The 16652-nt window shown below is 43.2% G+C and overlaps 2 protein-coding genes across 2 annotated transcripts; both read right to left on the bottom strand.

The window, feature by feature from the left end:
* Window positions 1-2022: 2022 nt before the first annotated feature.
* LOC121270444 (gastrula zinc finger protein XlCGF49.1-like) lies at window positions 2023-3953 on the bottom strand. The gene is made up of 2 exons (XM_041175778.1): window positions 3737-3953; window positions 2023-3188 (listed from the first exon to the last, which is right to left on the bottom strand). Exons 1-2 carry the CDS (start codon window positions 3781-3783, stop codon window positions 2744-2746), a joined length of 492 nt encoding a protein of 163 aa, XP_041031712.1. The 5' UTR covers window positions 3784-3953; the 3' UTR covers window positions 2023-2743.
* Window positions 3954-12611: 8658 nt separating this feature from the next.
* On the bottom strand, window positions 12612-16397 carry LOC121270434 (zinc finger protein 239-like). The gene is made up of 2 exons (XM_041175767.1): window positions 16184-16397; window positions 12612-13515 (listed from the first exon to the last, which is right to left on the bottom strand). The coding sequence occupies exon 2, from the start codon at window positions 13405-13407 to the stop codon at window positions 12700-12702; it is 708 nt and encodes a 235-aa protein (XP_041031701.1). The 5' UTR covers window positions 13408-13515; window positions 16184-16397; the 3' UTR covers window positions 12612-12699.
* Window positions 16398-16652: the final 255 nt, after the last annotated feature.

Here is a 16652-nt window from a genome sequence, read left to right as displayed (position 1 = left end):
CCACAGGAATCATGACATGGTGGATACATTGGATTTGATCTTCCAGAATTCCTTGGATTTTAGAACAGTTCCCAAGGAATGGAAGGTAGCAAACATAACCTCACTATTCAAAAAGGAGGAAGAGAGAAAATGGGGAACTACAGACCAATTAGTCTTACATCAGTAATTGGAAAAATACTAGAGCCTATTATTAGATGTGGTAACAGGACACTTAGAAAATCATTAACTGATTAAACAGTCAGTACAGATTTATGAAAGGGAAATCACGTTTGTTTAGAGATTTTTGTGGGTGTAATGGACGAGGTGGATATCGAGGAAATCAGTGCACGTTGTGTATTTGGATTTTCAAAAACATTTGATAAGGTGCCACACAAGAGATCATTACACAAAATCAAGTCTCAGGTGATTGGGGTAATATTCTAGCACGGACTGAGAGTTAATTAATGGGCAAAAAACAGAGAATAGGAATAAAAGGGACATTTTCAGATTGACAGCCTGTAACTTGTGGGTACCACAAGGATCAATAGTTAAGCCTCAGCTATTCACAATTGATATCAATGATTTAGATGAGGAGACTGCGTGTAATGTATCCAGATTGCTGCTGAAAAAAGCGAATTGGAAAGGTAAACGGTGACAAGGACGCAGAGTCTGCAGAGGGATAGAGAGATTGGGAGAGTGGGTAAGGATATGGAAGATGGAATACAATGTGGTGAAGTGTGAAGTTATCAATTTTGATAGAGAAATTATAAAAGCAGGATATTTTTTGAATGGTGAGAGACTGGGAAATATTTGCATTCAGAGAGACCTGGCTGTCCTTGTACATGAATCACAGAACGTTAACACACAGGTACAGCAAGCAAATGGCAAATGGTCTGTTAGATTTTATTGCAAAGGGATTGGAGCATAAGAGTAAATAAGTCTTCCTACAAATAGACAAGAGCATCGGTGAGGCCTCATCTGGAGTACTGTGTGCGGGTTTAGTCTCCTTACCTACCTGTCTTAGAGGGAGTGAAACAAATGTTCACCAGACTGGTTCCTGGGATGAGGAGATTGTCCCATGAGGAGAGATTGAGCAGACTAGGCCTATATTTAATGGAGTTCAGAAGAATGAGCGGTGATCTAATTGAAATTTAAAATTCTTAAGGGGCCTGCCAGGGTAGATGTTGAGAAAATGTTTCCCCTGGCTGGGGAATCTAGAAGGCCAGGGGGCGGGTAGGGTGGGTTGGGGGCACAGTCTCAGAATAAGGGTTGACCATTTAAAATTGAGAAGAGGAGGAATCTCCTCACTCAGAGGGTTGTGAATCTTTGCAATTTTCCACCCCAGGGTGTGGTGGTTCTCAGTTATATTGAAGACACAGGTCGATAGAGTTTTGGATATGAAGAGAATTAAGGGATATTGGAGGAGTGGAGCTGAGGTAGAAGATCAGTCATGATCATATTGAAAGCAGAGCAGGCTCAAAGGGCCGAATGGCCTCTTCCTACTCCTATTTCTAATGTTCATTAAACCTCAGTCTGGTTCCTCTCAAGCTGCTGAGTGAATGAATTAAATCTTTCTTCACAAATCACCTGGATACCAGACTACAAGTCAGGTCATAAACATTGTTTATTGTTTACAAATCACAGTGAAATGTGGGCACATGGATCCTTTCTAGACGTGTCTAAATGTAATCAGAGTTACCCAGCAGTTCAACACTAATGGGGAGAGCTATTTCACAAAACAAGGAACAAAGACTCCACAGGATATTCAGTGATTCACTGTAAATCAGCATGAATGGATGCTGAGTATTAATTACAGCAGGGAGCAGGTTCTGAGGTTATAAATTGGTGAGTTTTCTTTCAGAGTAATTCCTTAAATATCTAACAAGTTAACAGCTTTGAACAGCCCGTCTCTCAAATGACACAAGCCTACTTGTGATTCACAGCTTACTGAATCTCATCCTCGAGTTACAGAAAAGACTTTCTCATGTCAGCATAGAGCTGCAGGATTGGACAGTGAGCTGTTTGTTGTTCACCTTTAGTTCAATACAGTTTATGAATGGATTTAAATTTTAAAAGAGGCTTGAAGACATCATAGTCTATTCATGCATGGATGAGAGATGGTATGGGGTACAGGCTAAGTCTAACAGGAAGGGTAAATGACCTCAGGAATAAATCCCAGCTATCAGAATAAACACAATAAGTCATGGACTTGATTAACAGCAGCAATAACAGCAGAATCTAACCCCTGCTGTCATTAATGAACTTGCCAATGTCTCATAAGGTTGGATAAACAAGTGAATCCCTTCTCACACTCAGAGCAGATGAACGGCCTCTCCCCAGTCTGAGTGCGCTGGTGTACAGTGAGGTCACCTGGTTGCTTGAACCCAGTCCCACAGTGAGAGCATCCGAATGGTCTCTTGTCAGTATGAACACGTTGATAGACCGCAGTTCCTCAGGACTTTTAAAGCACTTCCTACAGTCCGGACATTTAAAAGGTCTCTTCAGTGTGAACTCGATGGTACCTTAGCCGATGGGATAACTGAGTGAATCCCTTCCCACATTCAGAGCAGGTGAAAGGCTTCTCCCCAATGTGAATGCGCTGGTGTCGAATAAGATCAGCTGATCGCCTGAACCCAGTCCCACATTGAGAACATCTGAATGGTCTCTCATCAGTGTGAACACGTTGATGGTGCCACAGTTCCTCTGACCTTTTATAGCATTTCTCACAGTCTGCACATTTGAAAGGTCTCTTGTCAGTATGAACTCACTGGTGCATCAACAGCTCAGATGATACCCTGAACCTCTTCCCACACTGTGAGCAACTGAATGGCCTGCCCCCAGTGTGAATGCACTGGTGCATCCTTAGTACATTTAGGCTTTTAAAACTCTTTCCACAGTCAGCGCATTTAAAAGGTCTCTCGTCAGCGTGAGCCAGCTGGTGTTTCTGCAGGGAAGAGAAATTAGTGAATCCCTTCCCACACATGGAGCAGGTGAAAGGTCTCTCCCCAGTGTGACTGCGCCGATGAATTTCCAGCTCAGATGGGTAATTGAATCTCTTCTCACAGTCCTCGCATTTACATTGTTTTGCCCCAGTCTGAACGGTGCTTTTTGCTTCCATGTTCGAAGGCCAATAATCTTCAGGTCCTGATGAATTGAGTGACTCTGATGTGATGTTTGGTTTCAGTTTCCCACGTGCAAATCCTCCCCTTCTGTGAAATTGATTTAAAACAGAGAAAAGGGAGTGAGAGAGAACCCACAAAAACACAAAGGCAGGTTGTGAAATTGAGCTGAATGAATCTGGTAATTTGTGGGGGCGGCACGAGGAAAAAGTGACCATGAAAACTGCTGGATTGTCATAAAAACCCAACTGGGAGGAGAGAGAAAAAGATACAGACAGAAACAGACAGGGAGCTGGTGGGAGAGTCAGAGGTTGACCATTTTTCTATTTCTATAATCCTCCCGCACTTACTGTTTTGATTGCAAAGGGGCGGAGCTGGAGGACTGATGGGGTCATCTGGTCCTCCCACCAATCTGAATGCGTGTTGCAGCTGGACTTGCAGCAGAGTGGGCGCCGATCAACAGGAAGCTCATTGGCTATTGATTGGATTGCCCCCTACAACCTACAACAATGGCGGTTACGCATGCGCCCTGTTCCGCATTGGCCCCCTATAAAAATGGTGACAGTTAATCGAGGCCTTATTCCTGAAGAAGGATAAACACAGGATCAGGAGCTTTTTATTGGGGGGTTGGGGCTTACACCAGGTGTTGTGAAGCTCTCCTATCAAAACCACTAGCCGGATCCATCCCTCTCAGTCACCCGACAGTTTCTGTCCCGCTGCGAATTTTCACACGACCTCCTGACACCGGCTTCGTATCCCCACTGCACATGCTCCACCTCACAATGCCAAACGTCCGAAGTGGGGGGTGGTAGTGATTGACGGAAGCAGCGGACCAATCGAATGGGGGAGAGTGGTTGGGCTTCAAACCAATCGGAGTGAATAAAGGGCGGGACTGAGCCCGGATCTCGCTCATTGGTTGAAACTGCAGCATTTTGGAAGCTGATTTGTCTCAACCTACAGGAGAAAACTGGACCTTCCTGTCTGTGGCTTTAAACAGATGAAATCCCGTTGAGCAAACATTTCAACATAACTGTGACATGTAGGAAAAGATGAACCAATGCACAAAAATTCAAAGGCTGAGATCAAGGAATAACTGGGCAGACATAGAACGTTCACTGTTTTTTATTTGGGTCTAGGGGATAATGTTCACTGTTTTATATTCGGGTCTGGGGGATAATGTTCACTGTTTTATATTCGGGTCTGGGGATAATATTCACTGTTTTATATTCGGGTCTGGGGATGATATTCACTGTTTTATATTCGGGTCTGGGTCGGATAATGTTCATGGTTATATTCGAGTCTGGGTCAGATAATGGTCACTGTTTTGTATTCGGGTCTGGGGGATAATGTTCACTGTTTAATATTTGGGTCTGGGGGATATTCTTCACTGTTCTACATTCGGGTAGAGGGATATTGTTCACGGTTTTATATTCGGTTCTGGGTATAATGTTCACTGTTTTATATTTGGGAATGGGGGATAATGTTCACTGTTTTATATTCGGGTCTGGGGATAATGATCACTGTTTTATGTTCAGGTCTGGGGGATAATGTTCACTGTTTTATATTCCGGTCTGGGGAATAATGTTCACTGTTTAATACTTGGGTCTGGGGGATATTCTTCACTGTTCTACATTCGGGTAGAGGGATATTGTTCACGGTTTTATATTCGGTTCTGGGTATAATGTTCACTGTTTTATATTCGGGTCTGGGGGATAATGTTCACTGTTTTATGTTCAGCTCAGGGGGATAATGTTCACTGTTTTATATTCGGGTCTGGGGGATAATGTTCACTGTTTTATATTCGGGTCTAGGGGATAATGTTCACTGTTTTATATTCGGGTCGGTGGGATAATGTTCACTGTTTTATATTCGGGCCTGGGGGATCATCTTCACTGTTTTATATTCGGGTCTGGGGGGTCATCTTCACTGTTTTATATTCGGGCCTGGGGGATAATGTTCACTCTTTTATATTCGGGTCTGGGGGATAATGTTCACTGTTTTATATTCGGGTCTGGGGGATAATATTCACTGTTTTGTATTTGGATCGGGAGATAATTTTCACTGTTTTATATTCGGGTCTGTGGGATAATGTTCTAGTGAGGCCACATTTGGAGTACTGGGTACAGTATAGGTACCATATTTGAGGAAAGATGTAAATGCATTGGAAGCAGTTCAGAGAAGGTTTACCAGATTAATACCTGGAATGGGCGGATTATCACATGAGGAAAGGTTGGACAGGCTAGGCTTGTATCTGCTGGAATTTGGAAGAATGAGAGGCAACTTGAATGAAACATATAAGATCCTCAGGGGTCTTGACATGGTGGGTGTGCAGACGATGTTTCTTCTTGTGGGAAAATCTATAACTAGGGTGTCACTATTTAAAAATAAAGTGTCTATCATTTGAAACAGAGATGAGGGGAAATTTTTTTGTTCCAAGCGCCATGAGTCTTTGGAGCTCTCTTCCTGAAAAGGCAATGGAAGCAGGTGTTTTGAATATTTTTAAGGCAGAAGTATATAGATTCTTGAGAAGCAACAGGGTGATAGGTTATTGGTTGTAGGTGGGACGTAGATTTCTGGTACATCAGCCATGATTTTATTAAATGGTGCAGCAGGCTTGAAGGGCTGAATGGCCTACTCCTGCTCCTTGCTCATATGTTCATCTGTTCATTGTTTTATATTTGGGAATGGGGGATAATATTCACCATTTTATATTCAGGTCTGGGGGATAATATTCACTGTTTTATATTCGGGTCTGGGGGATAATGTTCAGTGTTTTATATTTGGATCTGGGGATAATGTTCACTGTTTTATGTTCGGGTCTGGGTATAATGTTCACTGTTTTATATATTGGGTCTGAGGGATAATGTTCATTGTTTGATATTCGGGTCTGGGGGATAAGTTCACTGTTTTATATTCAGGTCTCGGGAATAATGTTAACTGTTTTATATTCGGGTCTGGGGGATAAGTTCACTGTTTTATATTCAGGTCTCGGGAATAATGTTCACTGTTTTATATTCGGTTCTGGGGGACAATGTTCACTGTTTTATATTCGCATCTGGGGGACAATGTTCACTGTTTTATATTCGGGTCTGGGGGATAATGTTCACTGTTTTATATTCGGGTCTGGGGGATAATGTTCACTGTTTTATATTCGGGTCTGGGTATAATGTTCACTGTTTTATATTCATGCCCGGGGCATAATATTCACTGTTTTATGTTCGGCTCTGGGGGATAATGTTCACTGTTTTATATTCGGCTCTGGGGGATAATGTTCACTGTTTTATATTCAGAACTGGGGGATAATGTTCACTGTTTTATATTCGGGCCTGGGGGATAATGTTCACTGTTTTATATTCGGTTCTGGGGGATAATGTTCACTGTTTTATATTCGGGCCTGGGGGATAATGTTCACTGTTTTATATTCGGGCCTTCGGGATAATGTTCAGTGTTTTATATTTGGTTCTGGGGGGTAATGTTCACTGTTTTATATTCGGGTCTGGGGGATAATGTTTACTGTTTTATATTCGGGCCTGGGGGATCATCTTCACTGTTTTATATTCGGGCCTGGGGATAATGTTCACTCTTTTATATTCAGAACTGTGGGATAATGTTCGCTGTTTTATATTCGGGCCTGGGGGATAATGTTCACTGTTTTATAGTCGGTTTTGGGGGATAATGTTCACTGTTTTATATTTGGGACTGGGGGATAATGTTCACTGTTTTATGTTCAGCTCAGGGGGATAATGTTCACTGTTTTATATTCGGGCCTGGGGTTAATGTTCACTGTTTTATATTCGGGCCTTCGGGATAATGTTCAGTGTTTTATATTTGGTTCTGGGGGGTAATGTTCACTGTTTTATATTCGGGTCTGGGGGATAATGTTTACTGTTTTATATTCGGGCCTGGGGGATCATCTTCACTGTTTTATATTCGGGCCTGGGGATAATGTTCACTGTTTTATATTCAGAACTGGGGGATAATGTTCACTGTTTTATATTCGGGCCTGGGGGATAATGTTCACTGTTTTATAGTCGGTTTTGGGGGATAATGTTCACTGTTTTATATTTGGGACTGGGGGATAATGTTCACTGTTTTATATTCGGGCCTTCGGGATAATGTTCAGTGTTTTATATTCGGGCCTGGGGGATAATGTTCACTGTTTTATATTCGGGCCTTCAGGATAATGTTCAGTGTTTTATATTTGGTTCTGGGGGGTAATGTTCACTGTTTTATATTCGGGTCTGGGGGATAATGTTTACTGTTTTATATTCGGGCCTGGGGGATCATCTTCACTGTTTTATATTCGGGCCTGGGGATAATGTTCACTGTTTTATATTCGGAACTGTGGGATAATGTTCACTGTTTTATATTCGGGCCTGGGGGATAATGTTCACTGTTTTATTGTCGGTTTTGGGGGATAATGTTCACTGTTTTATATTTGGGACTGGGGGATAATGTTCACTGTTTTATATTCGGGATTGGGTGGGGTAATGTTCACTGTTTTATGTTCGGGTCTGGAGGATAATGTTCAGTGTTTTATATTCGGGTCTGGGGGATAATGTTCGCTGTTTTATATTCGGGACTGGGTGGGGTAATGTTCACTGTTTTATATTCGGGTCTGGGGGATAATGTTCACTGTTTTATATTCGGGTCTGGGGGATAATGTTCACTGTTTTATATCCGGGTCTGGGGGATAATGTTCGCTGTTTTACATTTGTGACTGGGTGGGGTAATGTTCACTGTTTTATATTCGGGTCTGCAGGATAATGTTCACTGTTTTATATTCGGGTCTGGGGGATAATGGTCACTGTTTTATATTCGGGTCTGCGGGATAATGGTCACTGTTTTATATTCGGGTCTGGGGGATAATGTTCACTATTTTATATTCAGGTCTGAGGGATAATGTTCACTCTTTTATATTCGGGTCTGGGGGATGATGTTCACTGTTTTATATTCGGGTCTGGGGGATAATGTTCACTGTTTTATATTCGGGTGTGGGGGATAATGTTCACTGTTTTATATTCGGGACTGGGTGGAGCAATGTTCACTGTTTTATATTAGGGTCTGCGAGATAATGTTCACTGTTTTATATTCGGGTCTGGGGAATAATGTTCGCTGTTTTATATTCGGGACTGGGTGGGGTAATGTTCACTGTTTTATATTCGGGTCTGCGGGATAATGTTCACTGTTTTATATTTGGGTCTGCGGGATAATGTTCACTGTTTTATATTCGGGTCTGGGGGATAACGTTCACTGTTTTATATTCGGTCTGCGGATAATGTTCACTGTCTTATATTCCGGTCTAGGGGATAATGTTCACTGTTTTATATTCAGGCCTGGGGGTTAATGTTCATTGTTTTATATTCGGGTGTGGGGGATGATGTTCACTATTTTATATTCGGGTCTGTGGGATAATGTTCACTGTTTTTTATTTGGATCTAGGGGATAATGTTCACTGTTTTATATTCGGGTCTGGGGATAATATTCACTGTTTTATATTCGGGTCTGGGTCGGATAATGTTCATGGTTATATTCGGGTCTGGGTCGGATAATGTTTACTGTTTTATATTCGGGTCTGGGGGATAATGTTCACTGTTTTATATTCGGGTCTGGAGGATAATGTTCACTGTTTTATATTCGGAACTGGGGGATAATGTTCACTGTTTTATATTCGGGCCTGGGGGCTAATGTTCACTGTTTTATAGTCGGTTTTGGGGGATCATGTTCACTGTTTTATATTTGGGACTGGGGGATAATGTTCACTGTTTTATATTCGGGTCTGGGGGATAATGTTCACTGTTTTATATTCGGGATTGGGTGGGGTAATGTTCACTGTTTTATATTCGGGTCTGGAGGATAATATTCACTGTTTTATATTCGGGTCTGGGGGATAATGTTCGCTGTTTTATATTCGGGACTGGGTGGGGTAATGTTCACTGTTTTATATTCGGGACTGGGGGATAATGTTCACTCTTTTATATTCGGTTCTGGGTATAATGTTCACTGTTTTATATTCGGGTCTGGGGGATAATGTTCACTGTTTTATATTCGGGTCTGGGGGATAATGTTCACTGTTTTATATTCGGGTCTGGGGGATAATGTTCACTGTTTTATACTTGGATCTAGGGGATAATGTTCACTGATTTATATTTGGTCTGCGGATAATATTCACCGTTTTATACTCAGGTCTGGGGGATAATGTTCACTGTCTTATATTCGGGTCTAAGGGATAATGTTCACTTTTATATTCGGGCCTGGGGGTTGATGTTCATTGTTTTATATTCGGGTATGGGGGATAATGTTCACTGTTTTATATTCGGGTCTGGGGGATAGTGTTCACTGTCTTATATTCGGGTCTGGGGGATAATGTTCACTGTTTTATATTTGGATCTAGGGGATAATGTTCACTGATTTATATTCGGTCTGCGGATAATATTCACCGTTTTATATTTGGGTCTGGGGGATAATGTTCACTGTTTTATATTCAGGTCTGGGGTGTAATGTTCATTGTTTTATATTCGGGTCTGGGCGATAATGTTCACTGTTTTATATTCGGGTCTGGGGGATAATGTTCATTGTTTTATATTCGGGTCTGGGGGATAATGTTCATTGATTTATATTCAGGTCTGTGGGATATTGTTCCGGTGAGACCACATTTGGAGTACTGGGCACAGTATAGGTACCATAATTGAGGAAAGATGTAAATGCGTTGGAAGCAGTTCAGAGAAGGTTTACTAGATTAATTCCTGGAATGTGCGGGTTATTTTATGAGGAAAGGTTGGACAGGCTAGGCTTGTATCTGCTGGAATTTGGAAGAATAAGCGGCGAATTGATTGAAACATATAAGATCCTCAGGGGTCTTGACTTGGTTGAGGTGGATAGGATGTTTCTTCTTGTGGGAAAATCTAGAACTGTGGTGTCACTATTTAAAAATAAGGTGTCTCCCATTTGAAACAGAGATGAGGTGAATTTTTTTCACTCCAAGCGCTGTGAGTCTTTGGGGCTCTCTTCCTTAACAGGCGATGGAAGCTGTGTTTTTCAATATTTCTAGGGCAGAAGTAGATAGATTCTTGAGAAGCAAGGGCGTGATAGGTGATAGGTGGTAGGTGGGACGCAGATTTCTGGTTACTATCAGATCAGCCATGACCTTATTAAATGGCGCAGCAGGCTTGAAGGACTGAATGGCCTACTCCTGCTCCTTGCTCATATGTTCGTCTGTTCACTGTTTCATATTCAGGTCTCGGGAATAATGTTCACTATTTTATATTCAGGTCTGAGGGATAATGTTTACTCTTTTATATTCGGGTCTGGGGGATGATGTTCACTGTTTTATATTCGGGTGTGGGGGATAATGTTCACTGTTTTATATTCGGGACTGGGTGAAGTAATGTTCACTGTTTTATATTAGGGTCTGCGGGATAATGTTCACTGTTTTATATTCCTGGGGAATGATCTGCCTAGTTTGAATTTAAACAAAAGTTTGGCAGTTAACTGTTCCCTTGTGCATTCTCCATGGGAACGCCTCTTCCGATCAGAGTCCACTTTCTAAACAATTAGCACCATTTTCCCATAGAAATTGTTGTCCCTTTTACGATTGGTATTCTTGTGAAATGTCCTTATGTGTCCAAGGCATAAAGCTTTGACAGCATGTCTCTTTTTTCAGCTATATTCTCTATCTCTTCATCTCAGTCATTAACATTGATTGTAAACAGCTGAGGCCCCAGCTCTGATCCTTGTGAATGGTAAAAGTCTTGTATTTCTATTCCACTGTTCACAACCTCAAAGTGTTTTACAGGCAATGAAGTACTTCTGAAGTGTCGACACTGTTGTAATGTAGGAAACATGGCTCGCAAATTGCACACAGCAAGATCCCACAAACAGCATTCTGATAATGAACAGATAATCTGTTTTTGTGATGTTGATTGAGAATGGAAGAGGATGTGTAAAGAGCTGGTTTTTGCCTGGAGATGTGAACCAAGGAAACGGTATCTGTGTGTGATAGTGACAGAGCCTTGTGCTCAACTCAGAACAATGCACAGATATCTTTGTGGTTATGCTTTGAGCAGGGCCAGATCATGAATGTTGTGAACAAGTTAAATATAAATATCGCCAGTGTAGCTGCTGCTTGTTAGATAAGGCTGGGCAGAAGAGGGCTCTGGCCCACTGTGTTATCTTCCCAATATTTAATTGGAGGAAATTTCTACTAATCCAGTACTAGATGTCAGATCAGCAGTCTGATAAATGGCCAACAGTGGCAGAGTTAAGAGAGGGGATGGTGAGATAGAGCTGGTGCCAGTGTAGATTTGGAAACTAATGCAGTGTTTTCAGATTATGTTACCTGGTGGCAGCGTGTGGAGGAGAAATAGGAAGGACCAAGGATGGATATTAGGAGACACCAGAGGTAACGGCCTGGGAAAGGGAAGAGAAGCTTTTGCAAATGGTTCTCTGGCTACAATTAGAAAAGGATGGAACCCAGTGAGTACAATCCCACCCAACTGGATGACAGTGGAGAGGTGATGGAGGAGGATGGTGTGATCAACTGTGTCAGAGGCTGCAGACAGGGCAAGAAGGAAAATTTTACCCTGGTCAGTGACAGAGGATGTCATTTGTGACTTTGATAAGAGTTGTTTGTGTACCATAGCCAGTGCTGAAACCTGATTGGAGGAATTCAAACATGGAGTTCTGGGAAAGATGGGCAAGGGTTTGGGAAATAACAAAATGTTCATGGACTTTGAAAAGGAAAGGGAGATGGGATGATAGTTTGCAAGGACATGGAGTCAAAGGTTTGTCTCTTGAGTGGGAGCGGGGGCAATGACAACAGATTTGAAGGAGAGAGGGAACAATTAACAATATCAGTGAACATGGAGAGGTTGTACAGTCAGTACTTTAGTGGGAATAGGGTTGAGGGAACAGGAGGTGTGTCTCATGGATGGGATGAGATCTGAGAGGGCATGAGGGAAGGTAGGAGAGAAACTAGAGAAAGATGTGAGTTCAGAGCTTGGGCAAAGGGGAACTTTAGAGGATTTGGCCCAGTGAGTTAGGGGAAGGGAGGGAAGGAGCAAAGGCGACTGATTAGATTGTATCGACCTTAATGACAAAGAAGATCATGAACTCCTCCACCATGAGCACTTGTTGGAGGTGAGGATGGAAGCGGCAGAGCAGAGGGAGAGCACTTCAGAAGGAACTAAATGGTGTTAGACACATTAAAAAATTCTTGAAATATTGTGTATTTAAAACATAGCTGATTTATTTAACTTAGGGCTGGAATTTATTAACATCAGCAGAAATAGACAATGAACATAGGTCAGTCCTAAAATGTGATTAACAGCAAAATCCAATCACTGCAGTTTTTTTAAAATTTATTCATTCATGGGATGTGGGCATCACTGGCTAGAACAGAATTTATTGCCCATCCCTAATTGCCCCTGGAGAAGATGGTACTGAGCCACCTTCTTGAACCACTGCAGTCCGTGGGAACGTCCACAGTGCTGTTAGGGAGAGGGTTCCAGGATTTTGACACAGTGACAGTGAAGGAACGGCAATATAGTTCCAAATCAGGATGGTGTGTAGCTTGGAGGGGAACTTCAAAATGGTGGTGTTCTCATGCATCTTTGTGAACTTGCTGATGTCTCAAGAGGGTGGATGAATGAGCAAATCCTTTCTGACACACGCTGCAGGTGAATGGCCTCTCCCCAGTGTGAACTCGCTGGTGCTCCTGCTGGTTAGATAATGTGGTGAATCCCTTTCCACATAAGGAGCAGGTGAATGGCCTCTCACCAGTGTGAATGCGCTGGTGTGTCAGCAGGTTGGCTAACTGAGTGAATCCCTTCCCACACTGGGAGCAGGTGAATGGCCTCTCCCCAGTGTGAATTCGCTGGTGTACAGTGAGGTCAGATAATTGCCTGAACCCAGTATGGCACCGAGAGCACCTGAATGGTCTCTCATCAGTGTGAATACGTTGATGGCGCATCAGTTCCCCAGAACTTTTATAGCATTTCCCGCAGTCTGGGCATTTAAAAGGTTTCTCATCAGTGTGAACTCGCTGGTGAGCCAACAGGTTGCATGACAGAGTGAATCCCTTCCCACACTCGGAGCAGGTGAACGGCTTCTCCCCAGTGTGACTGCGCCGATGAGATTCCAGCTGAACTGGAAAATTGAATCCTTTCCCACAGTCCCCACATTTACACGGTTTCTCCTCAGTGTGACTGCGCTTGTGTCTCGATAGGTCAGATGATCGGTTGAAGCCTCGTCCACACATACAACACGTGTACGGTTTCTCCCAACTGTGAATGGTGCTTTTTCCTTCCATGTTCAAAATCCAACAATATTCAGGTTACGATAAATTGAGCAATTCTGTTAGATCCTGATGTGATGTTGGGTTTGAATTTCCCGACTGCCTTCGTTCCCTTCTAATACCCTGTGAAATTGATTTAAAACAGAAAAATAGGAGTTTGTGAGAAGCCACAAAAACACAAAGGCAGGTTGTACAACTGAGCTGAATGAATCTGGTAATTTGTGGGGCCGGCACTAGGAAAAAGTGATCATGAAAACTGCTGGATTGTCAAAAAACCCAATTGGTTCACTGATGCATTCGGTCTGGACCTGGGCTCTGGATTCTAAGGGAGAAGCAACAGAAAGTGAGATATGGGAGCATTAGGGTCGAGGGAGAAGGATTTTATATATCCACAACTTGATCAAAATTTTGACAGAACCTTCCAAACCCTCAACCTGCACTATGTGGAAGGACCAGAGAAGTAGGTGTATGTGAACACCATCAACTGCTTAAAAGCAAAATACTGCACATGCTGGAAATCTGACATAAAAACAGAAATTGTGGGGAAAACTCAGCAGGTCTGGTAGTATCTGTGGAGAGAGAAACAGAGTTAATTTTGAGTCCAATGTGACTCTTCTCCAGAGCTAGAAGAGTCATATGGATTTGAAACATTAACTCTGTTTCTCTCTCCACAGATACTGCCAGACCTGCTGAGTTTTTCCAACATTCACTGTCTTTATACCATCAAATGCATGTTCCTCTCCAAGTTGAAACTGTCCCAACTTGTCTGTCACCCAGTTCTGGATAAAGAGAAATTTCCTCCAGTTGAACATTTGGAAGACCGAAACCATTCTCGTCAGTCCCCACTACAAACTCTATTCCATAGCCACTGACACCCTGACAAACGTCTGAGGCTGGACAAGACTGGTGACCATCTTGGTGTCATATTTCACCCCAGCTCTGACCACAAAGGCAGGCTGTGAAATTGAACTAAATGAATCTGGTCAAAAAAAATGATCATGAAAATTGCTGGATTGTCAAAAAACCCAACTGGTTCATTAATGTCCTTCAGAGATAGAATCCTGCAATCTGGTCTGGACCTGGACTCTGGCTTCTAAGGGAGAACAGACGGAGTGTGAGAGGTGGGAGAATCAGGGGGTGAAGGAGAGGGATTTTATACATCTACCGCTTGACAGAACATTCCAAACCCTTAACCTCTACCATCTCAAAGGACCAGAGAAGTAGGTATATGCGAACACCATTGCCTGTAAGTTCCCCTCCAAGCTGCAAACTCTCCTAACTTGTCCGACACCCAGTATTGGATGAACAGAAATTTCTTCCAATTAAATATAAGAAAGACTGACGCCATTCTCTTCAGTCTCCACTACAAACTCTGTTCTGTAGCCAGACTCCATCCCTCTCCCTGGCAACTATCTGAGGGTGGACAAGTTTGGTCACAATCTTGGTGTCATATTTCAGCCCCAGCTGATGTTCTGACCACAGAAGACCTCCAATTTCCACCTCAGTAACCTCACCTGCTTTGCCCCAGTCTCAGCTCATCTGCTTCTGAAAGTCTCATCCATTCCTTTGTCATCTCAAACCTTGACTATTCTAATACACAGATGCTGCCAGACTTGCTGAATGTTTGCAGCAGTTTCTGTTTTCATTTCTATTTTAACTGCACCCCTGGCCAGCCCCAATATCCAACCTCCTGTAAGTTGAGATAATCCAGATTCTGCTGCCCTTGGCCTTCCTCATACCAAGTCTTATTCACCCATTACCCTTGTGCTCGCTGACCTACACAGCCTCCAGGTTCATCAGCACCTCAACTTTAAAGTTCTCACCCTTGTCTTCAAATTCCTCCACACCTCACCCCTCCCTACTTCTGTCATCTCCTCCAGCCCCACAACTTTCTGAGATCTCCGCGCTCATCTAATTCTGGCCTCTTGAGCATCCCCATTTTGAATTACTTCAGCGTTACTGGGCGTGCCAAGCCATGAGCTCTGGAATACCCTTCAGAAATCTCTCCATCTCTTTGCCTTCCTTTCCTGTTTTAAGACACTCCTTCAAACCTGCCTCTTTGACCAAACTCCTGATTATCTGCCCCAATATTTCCTTATATGTCTCAGTGTCAGATGTTACTTGTAAAGCTCCCATAAAACAACATAGATCAAAGGTGTTATATAAACATAAGTTATTGTTACAGACTTGGACACACATCACTGTTATAAATATAATTCAATGTTATCGACTTGGACACATCTCACCGTTATAAATGCAAGTCAATGTTACAGACTTGGACACACATTCACTGTTGCTTCATCATTGGATGAAGATCCTCTCAGTCACAGAATCACAGAACCACATGGTGCAGAAGAGACCCTTCGGCCCATCGAGTCTGCACCGAAACGTGAGAAACACCTGACCTACCTACCTAATCCCATTTACCAGCACTTGGCCCATAGCCTTGAATGTTATGATGTGCCAGTGCTCATCCAGGTACTTTTTAAAGGATGTGAGGCAACCCGCCTCCACCACCCTCCCAGGCAGCGCATTTCAGACCGTCACCACCCTCTGGGTAGAATGGCTTTTCCTCACATCCCCCCAAACCTCCTGCCCCTCACACTGAACTTATGTCTCCTCGTGACTGACCCTTCAACCAAGGGGAACAACTGCTCCCTATCCACCCTGTCCATGCCCCTCAATCTTGTACACCTCGATCAGGTCCCCCTCAGTCTTCTCTACTCCAACGAAAACAACCCAAGTGTATCCAACCTCTCTTTATAACTTAAATGCTTCATCCCATCCTTACCTGTTTTGTGGAAGCCCCTACACCACACGGGCTGCAGCGGTTCAAGAACGAAACCCACCATCAATTTCTCAACAGGCAACAGGGGATTGGCAATATGGCCTTGCTACTGACTCCTATAAACCCGTCATAAATTAAAAGTATCTGCCTGTGTGAAATGGATTAACAGCTCCTACAGGAATCCTTGTTCCCCCCGCTCCCGGCCGCTCTCATTCAGACTCCGAGCTGCGCTCGCTCTCACCAAGACTGCGCTCAGCCTGGAGCCGCAATGCGCATGCTCCGCGCAAGCAGGCGGCTTCCGGGGGCGGTGTCTTCCTGCGCCTGCGCGTTACAGCCCTTCTGATAGAGATAGGGCGTATTCACTCACGCGGAGAATTCTGGGTAGCCTCGTCCACCATTATTCAGAATCTGTCCATAGGGTGAGACGTCTGTTCCAGTACTTTTGATGCAGTCCGGCGTTTAAACCGGGCGG

Source organism: Carcharodon carcharias, chromosome 27, assembly GCF_017639515.1.
Source record: "Carcharodon carcharias isolate sCarCar2 chromosome 27, sCarCar2.pri, whole genome shotgun sequence".
NCBI lineage: Eukaryota > Metazoa > Chordata > Chondrichthyes > Lamniformes > Lamnidae > Carcharodon > Carcharodon carcharias.
Note: the sequence above shows the minus strand (reverse complement) of the source record. Positions and strands in the feature narration are given on the sequence as shown.